Below are 13,776 nucleotides of genomic sequence, written 5' to 3'. Positions count from 1 at the left end.
GACTTGTTCACCCCAACCAAAGTCATGAGGCCCAGGAAAGCAACCATCTTCCTTCTCTCAGCACTCCTTCCACCTTGTGCCCACAGCCTCATCCTTAGAGTGGACAGACAGGTCAAGCGAATTTATCTTGCTACCATGAGCTCTGAATTCAGCAGGCAGAAAAGCAATCCATTAGCAAGCTAACAACAGGGAGTTAATTTGCCATCAAAATGATTTGTCTAAATTATTTTCGTACCCAGCAATTTATAGTAAATGGGTCTTTCTTTTTTCATTAGAGGAATGATTGCTGTTTTTCTTCTCCTTGGCATTTCCAGAGAGCCAGTCACATTTAAAGCTAATGTTGGAACAGCAGGTTTCTACTGAAAATATTTACCTTTTCTCTGTTGGCAACTTGTCAGTGTTGGGGAAAATAGATGCTCCGTTCAAATCTAAATACATGATGCTTGCTTTCTCACACATCCATCAGTCTTCTTCCAAGATAAAAAGCATTATGAGAGGTGTTGGGAAATCATTCTGGTCATATGTTTTACATATTTTTGAATTTCTTCTGCCATCGTGTTCTTCTTGTTCAAAAATAGACATTTTACCACCTACAACTTGTATGTCAAGTTGTAGAATAGCAGGTTCAGTTTCAACACTAGAACACCAGAAGTGACTTTGGCTGCTTGTGGTCAGCAAGGTCTACCACAATGGAAAGTTCATTTCTTAATGGAAAGGCATGAAGAATACTGCTGCCATTTATCCAGGAGCACTGGGTACCAGGGTATATGAGTATGTTTTCTGTTGCTATAACTAAATACTTGAGGCTGGGTAACTTGAAAAGAAAAAGAGATTTCTTTTTTTTCTTTTTTATTTTTTTAGTTGTAGATGGACACAATACCTTTATTTTATTTGTTTATTTTTATGTGGTGGTGGTGGGGATCTAACCTAGTGCCTCACACATGCTAGGCAAGTACTCTGCCACTGAGCCACAACTCCATCCAAAAAGAGGTTTCTTAAGCTCACAGTTTTGGAAGCTGACATTCCAAACAGCCTAGTGCTGGCCCTGATGAGGGCCCCCTTGGTTACATCACATTATGGTGGATAGCAGGAGCACATGCAAGAGGGAGAGAGAGCATGATAAGACAAGAACCCAGAGAGCAATTCAGGGGTCAGGCTCATTCTTTATAACAACTCATCTTTTGGGGACCTAACCACGATCCTTCAAGAACTACTTAAATTCCTTCCAAGGTCACATCCCCAATGACCTTTCCACCTCCCAGTAGGTCCTACCTCTTAAAGGTTCCTCCTTTTCCTTATCACTGAGCTGCCCACATAGAAACCCTTGGGTGACACATTCAAACCATATAACCCTATCCAGACCACACACAGGGCCTCAAATTATACTTTCCTTAGTCTTTTCAACTACCACCTCAGATAAATATTGTAGAAAACAAGTTTTAGAGAGTCCAAGGTCATGCAAATTTAAGACTCCACCCAGGGCTCCCTGACCCTAACTGTCTCCCCCACTGTAAGCTGCTTTGTGTCTTGTCAGGTACCATGTCTGTGCCACACCACACCACCAACTTCCTGTACTGGCTATAGCCCCTCTTGAAGGCTCATGGCTGAGGGAGCTGGGTGCCTGGGTTTAGTGTGCCTGAATCAGCCCTGGAGATGGACATGCTGGGCACCCAGATGACAGACTAGGGAAGGACAGCAACCTCGTGGCCATCCTGACTTCTCCTCTCCCCAATGAGCTAGTGCTGTGGCTCATGGGGGCTGTGGCTGGCTAGAGTGGCTCTGCCCTGCCTGTAAAAGGAAACTTACAATAGATGCCAACAAACCCAGGGAAGATTTGGGCCCCATTATGACTCCCTTGATCGTCAGAGGGAAATGAGCTCTTAACATTATTAAAATTAAAGACCTCTGGGGAGAGGGGTGTGGCTCTGTTGTACAGCACGTGCCTAGCATGCACAAGGCCCTGGATTCAATCCCCAGAGCATGTGCACGCACACACCCGTACACATTAAGAACTGCTGTTTATCAAGAGGTTCCATAAACAAAGTGAAAAGACAAGATATCACTAGGAGATAATTGTAATCCGTGTAACCAGCAAAGGACTAATTCCCAGTAGAGGCAAAACTATACTATATATTTAAACACACAATTGTATTAAAACACTTATTTTTAAATGGAAATAGGATGAATGATCTAAAAGCCCAACATTCCTAGCAGCAAAGTGCTGACTCTGTGAGCAGTTTCCTGTGAGAGGTGGGGGCCACAGGAGGACACCCAGGTAGAGGACCCAGTAGGTCATGTCCTCGTTCTGTATTGGATAGAGGATTCATGAGTGTCAGTTATTTTATAAGGCTTTATTTCATGTGTGTGAATACCATTCTTCATACATACAGACAGCCTATCTTTAGAAAATAAAGGGAAGAAAGTTATTATTTTTTACAGATGGGGAAACTGAGGCTCAGCAGAGTCAAGCTGGCAGTGGACACTTATACTGAGTGCTTTCTGTGCACCAGGCACTTTACATTAATCATCCTTTTTGGTTTGTTTGACATCTCTATAGAGACAATGACTTTCATCATCACAGTGTACATAAAACTAAGACTTCATAAGATATGAGAACTACTGAAGTCATTTCCTGGTCACACTTGGTGATCATGGCAGGAGTTCTGCACACGGCATGCCCATCTGCCTCCTGCTGGCTTGATGCACACTACTGTGAGAGCGCTGGGCCTCCCCTAAGGATCCGGTGACACGGCATCAAGCCCCTTGCAGTGTAGTACCATCTAAGTAGCAGGACAGTGGTATCTTCCCCGGGCCATCCTGCAGCCAGGTATCTGGGGTAATAAAGAGAAGAAGAGAAAAGGAAAGAGAGCCAGAAGAGAAGATGGATGGTGCCAGTGTTAAATTTATTCCTCTCTCTCATTTTTAAGACCTTAGAGCTATGAGACATGGCTCTTCCCGTAACTTCAGTCCCATCTTCCATCACTGCCCACGTCTGCCTGGCTAGCACTCCCCCGAGGCCCTGGGCACTGTTGTTGAACTTCTGATGGCCCCCACACCTCAACTTTGCTATTGCTGTAAATTTCTGACATTGATTTTGAGTGTAGTTCCCAGGCTTTCAGAACAGGAGTTTCTAGTTAAGCTTGGTGTCCCACAGCAGTGTGGGGCTAAGATGCTGTGAGACTAGCCCTACCCCCCACTACCGCCACACTAACGGTGCCCCTTAACCTCACAAGGACCCTCTGTAGTGACTCCTGTGTTATCTCTCTTCCTCATGACTTGAAGCTTCATGACAGATCGTAAGGAGAGACCTTAGGGAAAACTGAACCTTCGAAATTGGGTAGAACAAATTGGGAAAATGAGTGCAGTTTAACTGTGGTTAAATCTTTAAATTCCCTCTTTAAATATAACAACTATGTACATAGCACTTACATTTTGTTAGGACTTACAAGTCATCTAGAGATGATTTAAGTAAAATACTTTTCTTTGGAAAGAAAGTATATAATAGGCAAGAAATTTCTCACCATAGCAAATAATAAAGTGCACTCAGTTATTTATTTGTAACCCATGTGCTACTGAGCAAGAGAATATAGAACAAGAAAATTGACAATGTACATGTTAGGGATCTCTGTTTATCAGTTTTTCATCAGAAATGACAGCAGGGTGTCCCCACAATTATAGTTTGAATGGTTAGGACAGTAAGATTTAATTCACATTAAACATTTGTTCCTGAGCACCTGGGGAGAGCTTCTGCTTCCAGGGTCTCCTTCCTGTGGCTCTTATTGCTTTTGTCCTATACCATCTCTTATGCTCAGGGGAAGCTGCTATAGTTGTCTCTCAGTATTCACAAGGGATTAATTCTAGGACCCCCTGTAGGATGCCAAAATCCTTGGACTCTCAAGTTCCTTATATAAAATAATGTAGCATGTGCATAGAATCTCTGCCTCTTCCTGGATACTGTAATCATCTAAGATGACTTATAATACATAGTGCAATGTAAATCTATATACATAGTTATTGTATTGTTTAGGGAATTATGACAAAAAATGAATCTGTTCATTTTCAGTAGACGAAATTTTTTTTTAAGTAAGTTTCACCTATAGTTTTGGTTGAATCTGCAGTTGCAGAACCCATGGATACAGAGTGCTGACTGTATTTTACTTTTTAAGATGACTATATTCAAAGTTTCTGCTTTTGAGCCCCCACTATGTGTTAATGTACATTCTGGAACATAGTTCCAGTACAAGTGAGGTCAGGGGACCTCTGCTTGGGGAGGTGGCCCTAAAGGGAGGGCTGCCTGGGCTGGGTGCATGGAGTAGACACTGCAATCGTGTCTTGAAATTGAGTCATTGATGGCACAGGGAAATGAGCCATATAAAGTTCAGATTTTAAAACAAGGACTTGGAAAGAAACTATATGCTGCAGGCAAAGAAAAACAGTAGAAGAAAGTAACCAAAATATTATCATTGGTTATTTCTCTATTTCCCAAACATTCTTCCAAGAACATATATTATTCTTACAATCAGAAAAAGCTCCCTTTTCCATGATATCTTCAATAACTCTAGGATATAGTATTTGTTTTGACAAAAGACATGGTCATTGCACACACAGATCTGGGGCCAGAGTACGAGGGGCTTGAGGGGCCTCTGAGAGGGGTGGCAAGGCTTCCCAAGCCTCAGAGAGGTCAGACTTTATGTATCTCTAGGACACAGAAAGGATGTGCTGGTGGCTGTGTTACTCACCGCCTCCCAGTTTTGTGCTGTGTGTCCACCCCACCTTCTCTGGGTGACATGCTGCTGGAAGGGGCACACCTGCTGGACACAGAGTAACGGAGGCAAAGGCTGAGAAGGGGACCAGGATGAGGGCCCCCTAGATGGGTCAGCAGGCATTGGAAGAGGCTGGTGGGAACCCACCCCTCCCTTAATTTGGGGGATTCTTGTGAAGCTAGACTCCCCACCTCTAAGGATCTCTCCTAGGAACATGGAACCTGAACCCAGAGGGAAAATAGAAGGCTGGTGAAATCCCAGACTCCCAACTCCCTCCTCCATAGACTGGGCTCCCGTCTTCCAAGTTAAAAACTCACTGAGTGATTCATCATAAATTGTACATCAGGGATGGACTCATAAAGGAAAGAGAAGTAAACATAAGTGATGAACAGCTGGGAAAGTGAAAAAGAACTCCTGAGTCCTATTGTACCAGTGTGCATTTTTAGATACCTGCACGACATCATGTTACTGAGGGCAACCGTTTGAATCCTCCCTTGCAAGTTGCTGGTTTTCTTATGTCGCTGCCACACAACACAACAGGAGCAGTTTACAATGTGGCCTGCGGTGTCGTGTTAATTCTTTCACATCAGCCAACTCAGAGAGGAGGAGCAAGCTTTCCACAGCATGGGAAAAGCTCCATCAGGGGAGCTCAGTGACGCAGTGTCCCGATCTCCGCTGTTTGGGACTCTTCTGTCTCGCTCCCCTCCCAGCCCGGGGTGGCCCTGGCTGCGTGCTCAGGACGATGGGCACTGACGGTGAGTCTCCCTCTGTGCTTTCAGGCATTCGTATGCTGGACGGCGATGTGACAGATGTGGTTGAGGCCAAGTCCCTGGGCATCAAACCCAACTACATTGACATTTACAGTGCCAGCTGGGGCCCGGACGACGACGGGAAGACGGTGGATGGGCCCGGCCGACTGGCTAAACAAGCTTTTGAGTATGGCATTAAAAAGGTGTGAGTAACCCAGGACTACAGGGGAGCTTGGGGGGTGGGGGTGACAGTGAACAGTCTTAGCAGTTAAATGTCAGAGTGATACCAGCCACAACCTGAAACAGGACTGGCGGGGCCCTATGGTGCCAAGACCAGAGTGAGGGAGGAGTCACTTAGGGGCTCAGGGAAGTGGCTGTTTACCCACTTGTGGGGAAGGTTTTAGCTGCTCCAGTGAGAGTCAGCCCGGCATCTGCCTGCCCAGCCCTCTGTCTTGGAGCCTGCCTGTCCTGGCTGAGAAGTCTGCAGGTGGATGAGAAATCACCTGACTTGTTCCTTGGACTGGGCAGGTGGAAAGGGCATCCTGGGCCTTGGCCATCTACCCACATCAGTACCTAGCCATGGAGTGTTCTGTGCCCATCACAGGGTATATGCTAATTCAATATCCCACAGTAGTAGGAAGCCACTATCTAGACACCCCCCACCCCCGCACCAGCACACAGCCCTGCATACTGTTTCCGAGTAGAACTTCATCAGATGTGAAGCAGAGGAAATATCCTCGAGGCTGGTGTCTGCAGAAGCCCGGGAGGCTGGCAGGCTCCTCCCAGCAGGTTACCCACCAGCCACTGATTGTCCATTCAGGATCCTCGTGGGTCAGAAAGTCTGGGAGATGGGAAGTGGGTAGCTGGAGATGAACCAATTCTTAGAAGCTGGTGGCAAGAAATCTGGGTGAGGACAGCTTCTTAGAGCAGGCAGACAGAGCTGTGACGGGCATCTAGAAGGTCCTGGGTGGTTCAATAAGCTCCGGTCCAAAGCACAAGGTAGGGCTGATGAGTGCTGGTGGGTGCAGGAGTTCAAGAATGAAATCCAGGCATCTCTGATTTCTGAGGAGGAGAGGAGAGGAGGTGGATAGAGGGAGGTAAGCCCATTTTATTAGTCATATAATTTAAAACATTTTTTAAAAGTTCTTATGGTATTATAACCCATACATAGTGATTAAAATGTGGTCAATAATTAGCTAATAAATAAATAAATAAATAATGTTCCAGAGGATTTTAATGAAAACAGCCTTCTTTATCTCCTAGCCACAGAGGAACAATCTTTTTTTTTTTTTTTTTTTTTTGCTTTGTTCATGATTTCCATTTTTCTGAATAATATGATTGGATTTCCTTATAGGATGCATTGAGTTTGGTTGCTATCTATGAATTTCTTTTTGTCTCAGAAGGCCCCCCCCACCTTGTCACTTCCCACTGTGCTGAAACCCTGGCGTTTCCCTCCATTTCCGTAGACTTCCCAGGCTGGGATTCTGTACCATGTCTACACTTCCTGCCTGGGGCACCTGGTCTGCAGCTCCTCTGACGGATGGGGTGCTGCCCTGAAGTGTGCGTGAAGGTTTCCTCTTCCACTGCGCTTTCCTGCCACCACCCAGGCTTTCACAACCAAGAAACTAGTCACCCAAAATGGGGGTGTCGGTTCTCGAGATTATTCCTCACCTAGAAACTCCATGTAAGAAGAAAAATAAAGGAGGAAAAGTAGACTCCCGCAGCACGTCAGTCTTGGGTTGCTTGACAGCTTCTTTTATCTCCCCGACTCCAGGGAGACCCAAAGGTGGTTTCCGTCAAGCCGCTGAGCACCTGAGCTGGGCCTTGTGCTGAGCTGGGCACGTGCTGGCAGATTCAGGGATGACCAAGTGAGCCTCTGCTCACAAGGGACCGCTGAATAAATAAATCATGTCTTTCCATGACTCAATTCCCCTCCCACCCACTAGATCACTTGGATCTCAAACTTGATGACAAGTGAAACGTCCTAAAAATTAAGCTGAATTTCAGCTTCAGGGAGGGTGACTTAAGTTAGAGATGGCTTCTTCTGCATGAAACATCCCTTTGAGTGGTGTTAATACTGAACATCTGGCATTTCTGGGATGATTTCTAAAGATCTGAGAACGAGGCACCCTGTTTCCAGGGGAGGTATTGATGGTTTTTAAGAGATTATTTGGATTGTCCCCGCGGATCTGTGTAGACGGAGCCTGTGGAGACTTTGAAAAGTTGGAGCTGCAGAGAGGGGATCTTTGCATTCTGAATTCTGAGCAACATCAGCTTCATCAAGCTGTCAGGGGGAGTAGGGACTTGCAGGGGAGACCATGTGGTTCCCCGTCATTCTTGTCACGGTTTCTTAAAATACTGAGGTCATTTAATTTTCTTTTTTTAGTCATTCTGAAGTAAAATATGTCATAGAGGGAGCCTTAAATCGCAGCTGTCTAAAGCTGTCACGGAAAATCCTCCTAGAAATCTGATGATCTCAAACCCAACCACATTTCCCCATCTGTTTTTCCTCCTGCCGCCCCGTTTGTCACCTATGGTCTTTTTCTGTAAAAATCTGACTTCATCTTTGGTAGATGATGTGGTCTGGTGGTAGGAGACCTTCAAAGCCGTAATTTGGCACAGGGATCTGTTTAATGTCAGTCCTTGCTCCTCCCATGGCTTGTTCAGAAGGGAGACGAAACCCCACTGGGCTAAAAACACTGGTCTTCACCAGATGGCGGGTGTTGGCCAGCCCTCAGGAGAAGTGCTTCTGAGCTCATGGATAAAGTCACCACTCCCCCGGGAGGACGTCGAAATATGATTTGATCAGGTTGAAGTTGTGGCTTTACTGAGTAGAAGGCGGGTTTATGCTAGAGGGATTGACACGTTCCCTGTGGCTTCTGTCCTGGGAGACCTGGAGAGTATACATAAAATCCTCAGGGACCCCTAAGACCTCTCTTACACCTCAGGTCGTCTGGGTATCTCCTCTGACTCCTTCCCATGGTCCCTTTCCAGGAAGCATTTTTAAGAAGAAAAGGAGGCTGGTGATACTGCCGTGCCTGTGAGAGGGGGCTGGGCTGGCAGCAAATGCACAGCGTAAGGTGGGAAGACCAGAACCAGCAGCACTGGCATCGCCTGGGCCCTCCTGAGGCAGGCAGAATCTCAGGCCCATCTACTACAGTTTGGATTTGGATTGTGGCCCAAAGGCCCAAGTGTCAAGTCTTGGATCCCAGAGGGTGTTATTGGGAGGTGGTGGAGCCTCGAAGAGGTGGGCCTAGTGGCAGGGCTTCTAGTCACTGGGGGTAATGGGACCCAGCCCTCCTCTTTCTTCTTTCATTTCCAGCCATAATGGAAATGGGCTTCCTCTGCCACATATTCTTTTTGTGAAGTGCTGCCACAGGTTCACAGCAGTGGTACAATTGTTCATGGACTAGGATCTCCAAAACTGTGAACCAAAATAAACCTTTTCCCTTTGTAAGTTGATTATCTTGGGTATTTGTTACAGTACAAGAAAACTGACTACCACACCATCCCAGACCTGACACGTCCAAGTCTGCATTGAAACAGGGGATTCACAGGGGACTTAAGTGCGTGCACATTTAAGTGTGAGGAGCACTGTTTTAAGCTATTCTCTATGCCTTCAGGACAATAAGGATGCTGGTCCACTTTGCAAAATGATAATATTTTATGAATTTTTTGAGTGGGATGGGGAGAGTTAAGAGTAACTGTGTCTTAGGGATGATTCTCATGTGGCAGAAAGATAGGCTCCAATGGGTTAAATTCCTTTTTACTTGGATTTTGGTTGTTTTAAACTGCTTCTCTGATTAATTTTTTCCAACAGGTAATTATAGTCTTTCTTTGCTTAATGATGGGATATAATCTGAGAAACGCATCGTTAGACAATTTCATCATTGTGTGAATATCACAAGAGTGCACTCACACAAACTTAGACGGTCTAGCCTTCTCCACACCTATCTATATGATATTCCACGGTCCTACATGTGGCCTATCACTAATTGAAACATTCTTATTTGGCACATGACTATAATTGCATGGACACACCCACTTTCCTTAGTACTTAGTTCCTTTAATCTAGAAGTTAACCTTTTTGATAAATGAGGGTAACCATTTTGGTGAGCTCTTGACTACTTGAACAAACCCATCTTAGAAATACAGAAAGCTGAGTGGATGTAGCTACTTGAAGTAGCTGGACTGGGTGAACCTTCCTGCCTACTCTCTTGGGAAACTTGGGTTAGAACTAGAATCCCCTTGGCCCACAAAGTGGAGTGATGCAAAGCTTACAGAAGAAGTGATCCACTTAGCCAAGGACAGACTTGAATTCTATTTGTATTCAGTCACAGTAGGGCTTCAAATTGTCTCCACAGGGGTTGCAAAATTAGGTTGAAAGTTATCTCTAAATTGATTGATTTGGGGACATGTCATTTTGTTTGGAAAGGAGGGTCCTCAATAAGGATGCAGAAGTCAGGAGCCTTGGGGGCCCTATTTCATGTGGGTGTCGGCACCACTCACTGAGACTGGCTGTGCACCATCAACAAGTCCAGCTATTTGGACTGAATCAGTCATTCCAGGCTTCCATTAGTTAATCATTAGTTAATGTTCATAGCTGGGATGTTAGAGTTCCCTGCCATGGGAGAGTGTTGGTTTGGTTAGAAATCATTGATCCTGTGGGTGTGGGATAGAACAGAAGTGCTGGAATCTGCTCTTGACCAGTTACTGTCTCTCACAGGCTTGCTTTCATGAGTAAGTTCTTAACAATGGAAACCTACACAGGGATGAAGCCACTGGTTGGGCCTGTGTTGATGATCTGACCACTCCAACACTCTCCCATGGCAGGGAACTTTAACAGGACACCTGCAGGCAGCCACCAGCATTTTGAACCATAACTGTATTACCTTTTCAGTCTTCACGTAGAATTCCTGGTCTCATCCCTCTTTGCAAAATTAGCTGGCTTTCCAAGAAGGGTACCTCTTTAGCAATGTTTGCAGGAAAATTCCTGATTTTTTCCCTTAAAACCAGCTCCTTCAACCCAGAGAAATCAAAGTTATGAATTCTACCATCCTCTATATTGTGGTATTATTGTGGCACTACCAGGTCTCTTTGATTCTTGGCTATTGCAATGAAAATTAGAGGCATTTCTCTGAAGTGGAACAGCTTGTGTTAGGCCCTGGATTTTCCTGAGAAGAGCAAAGGATTCTTTCTGCCTCTCCTCCCCTTACATGATCTGGGGGTTTTACAGTTTTAAAGCTGATGCCACAGGCAAAATTGCCCCATTAAAATCAATAGAGAGGTTTGCACCTGGATGGTCTCAGTACATCCTTCGTAGTCCCTTTGGTTGAATATTTAGAAGGTATGACTTCAGGCCAGGAGGTTCTGGCTGCCCTGGCTCATTCCTTGTTCTTCTTGCTCCCATCTAGGGCCGGCAGGGCCTGGGATCCATTTTTGTCTGGGCCTCTGGGAATGGTGGGAGAGAGGGGGACTACTGCTCCTGTGACGGCTACACCAACAGCATTTACACCATCTCTGTGAGCAGCACCACCGAGAACGGCCACAAGCCCTGGTACCTAGAGGAGTGTGCCTCCACCCTGGCTACCACCTACAGCAGCGGGGCCTTCTATGAGCGGAAAATTGTAAGTTTTCCTGGAAAGTTAGAGGGTTTATAGCATGTATGTCATCTCTCTGGGAGGGGAGTGGCAGCGGGTGGGGAGACCTCCTTTTCCCTACAGGTGAATTAGAATGAGGCCAAATTGTGCTGGATCCCAGGTTCCCAGCCTCAGTCCTTGGCAAACCATTTGAGCCTTGAGGTCAACCTCGGTCCCTTGGCAGCCTGCCTCCAACCCTGCCTTTCTCCTCTGTGCCCAGAAATACCAGTTGAAACCCTCTCTGGCTTTAGTGATCCAAAAATATCATTTAAGAATGGGGTTCATTTCTCATCATTTCTCCTTTTAGCTCTCTGAAATTCTGTGGTTGCATCACTCAGAATCCAATTGACCAGTCCAGTTCCCACGTGTAAAATAGAGTAAGAAAAAGTCTTGCTTTTATACTGGAATATTCTGGAAATCCAAGTGTTCTTCTAGGCTTTCCGCTGCTACTAAAGGGCACATGGTGGCCACTTGGAAGTCAACCAATGGTTTCTGTCTGTTCTGCTCACTTCACTGAACATATGGGATTTATCCTTCACTATTTCTTTTATTTTATTTTATTTTTTTTTTTTGTGGGGTGGGTGGTGATGAGAATGGAACCCAGAGCATTGCCCAGGACTGTACCACTGAGCCACATACCCAGCCCCTGACTGACCTTTCATACGGTAACGGTTTTCCTATATGGGTGGAATTTGTTCCACTTTCTTCCCTATACACTTTCCTAATTAAAAAAAAAAAAAAAAAATGGAGAAAGGGAGGGTTTCCCATCTAGTTAATGCAGAATTCAAATGTACTAACTTAACGACTGTTAAGTTAGTTTATAGACATTTAAAAAATGAGACCACAGAGCAGGCCAGACATGGTTTAATTTTAAAGCTCACTAGCATCTTTTATTTCTCCTGGTGCTTAGCTACATCTTTAGAAATTATTTGCAAATTTATTTTTACATTTTTCTGGGGAAGTACACAGGCTTCCCATTCTTTGCTTTGCTCTGCACCCGTGAAAGGTCAGCCACCACCATTCCACTGCCCGCCTGGCCACAGCCCAGGCTGCTTGACTAAGGCATTAATTTAAGTTGTTACTTTCCCTTTCTCCTGCAGCCCTCGCCCCTGGGATGGGCAGCTGAGATTCTAAATGATGTCCTGTTCATTTAGGCATCCAGCTCATTTGAGCATGGACTTGCTGGAGTCTTATTAAACAGATGTTTGGGCTGAAACCCAACTGGGAGCAAGTTGAGGCTCGAATTATTGAGCATTTTGTACCATGGGCTGCGTTCTGGGAGGATGGTGTCACTCAACTCTGGAAGCAGGACTCGTGGCTTTATTTGCTTATTTAATCATGCTAGCATGTGTGTATTTGTGCATGCATGTGCACACACTTAGATCCTTTAATACAGGCTAGGGTTGTGGCTCAGTGGCAGAGCACTTGCCTGGCATGTGTGAGGCACTGGGTTCAATTCTCAGCAACACATAAAAATAAATAAAATAAAGGTCCACTGACAACTAAAAAAATTAAAGAAAAGAAAGATGCTTTAATACCCCCCTCTTTTTTTTTTTCTTTTGAAAAAGAAATTCTCTGAGCAATAATGTGTGGGTAAGAAGATGTAGTTGGGAGCACAATAAAAGAGAAAATGGAACCAGTTAGAGTTACTGTCCCAGAACTCTACTCTGACAGTATGGGTGGCATTTTCCATCTGCTCCACTAGAGCCCAGTGTTTGCTTTGAGTCCACTCAGATATCCTGCAAGGGGACAAGCAACTGATCTGGACAGTCGGCACCTCGTAGTCTTGAGTTCGGCAGATCTCTGACAGTAGTCAAATGTCTGTGCCCTTGTGTGCTTCATCCCTCTCAGTCCAATGAATGTCAAGCAGCGTCTTTCTGGTGTGAGGGATGACCCCCACTGATTGTATCTGTGACCTCAGCAGAGGGTTTATACGTTCAGTAAACATGAACCATGTTTCTGGCACAGCACTAGGACTCACAGGGGGCTGCCCTCACTGTTTAGCTGTCCGCCCTGAGGAAGATCCCTTTGCTCACTCCTCACCTTCTCTGAGGCTGGAGAGCAAATCTTGGGCCTCACATGCTCTCAGTTGCTTGGCTTCCTGCCCAGCCACCCTTAGTTTCCCTTGTTGGCTACCATTTACCCAGCACTGAGGCCTATCATTGTGCCTATTTGCATATGAAGAGGCTGGGGGCAGAGAGGTTGCATCCTGAGCCCTTTTCCCTTGCCCTCAGCTGCTCTTTCCATGTCAGGGTGCCTTAGGCTTTCTGGACTGGCAGGGAGGAAGGCAGCCTCTGTGGACATTCCTGTCAGATCTTCCTGTGCATGTGTGACACAGATCCCCCTCCACTGCGGAATTGTCAACCCAGCTAAAACGAGACAGGGGAAACATGTGGAAGGACTGGGCTGTTATCACTGGAGAAATTTGTTCTCAAGGCTTACACAAATTGGCTACTGGAGCCTTGTGGTGGGCGGGTGGGTGGGTTAGTTTCCTGTTCCTGCCATAACAAATTATCACTAACTTAGCAGCTTAAAACAGCACAAATTTATATCTCACAGTCCTATAGGTCAGAAATCCAGCAGCCTTGCTGGGTCTCTGCTTGGAGTCTCATAAGCCTGAAATCA

General features: G+C 45.6%; 1 protein-coding gene across 2 annotated transcripts in view; it reads left to right on the top strand.

Annotated features, from left to right (window-relative positions):
- Pcsk6 (proprotein convertase subtilisin/kexin type 6) overlaps positions 1–13,776 on the top strand; it is a 186,454-nt gene that overhangs the window by 84,797 nt on the left and 87,881 nt on the right. For both annotated transcript variants that reach the window (XM_076848857.2, XM_076848858.2), the window contains exons 7-8: positions 5,543–5,715; positions 10,927–11,139. In XM_076848857.2, coding sequence (XP_076704972.2) covers positions 5,543–5,715; positions 10,927–11,139 — 386 coding nt within the window. The remainder of the gene's footprint in view (positions 1–5,542; positions 5,716–10,926; positions 11,140–13,776) is intronic.

The sequence above is a fragment of the Callospermophilus lateralis genome, chromosome 3 (genome assembly GCF_048772815.1).
Source record: "Callospermophilus lateralis isolate mCalLat2 chromosome 3, mCalLat2.hap1, whole genome shotgun sequence".
In the NCBI taxonomy this organism is placed as follows: Eukaryota; Metazoa; Chordata; class Mammalia; order Rodentia; family Sciuridae; genus Callospermophilus; species Callospermophilus lateralis.
Note: the sequence above shows the minus strand (reverse complement) of the source record. Positions and strands in the feature narration are given on the sequence as shown.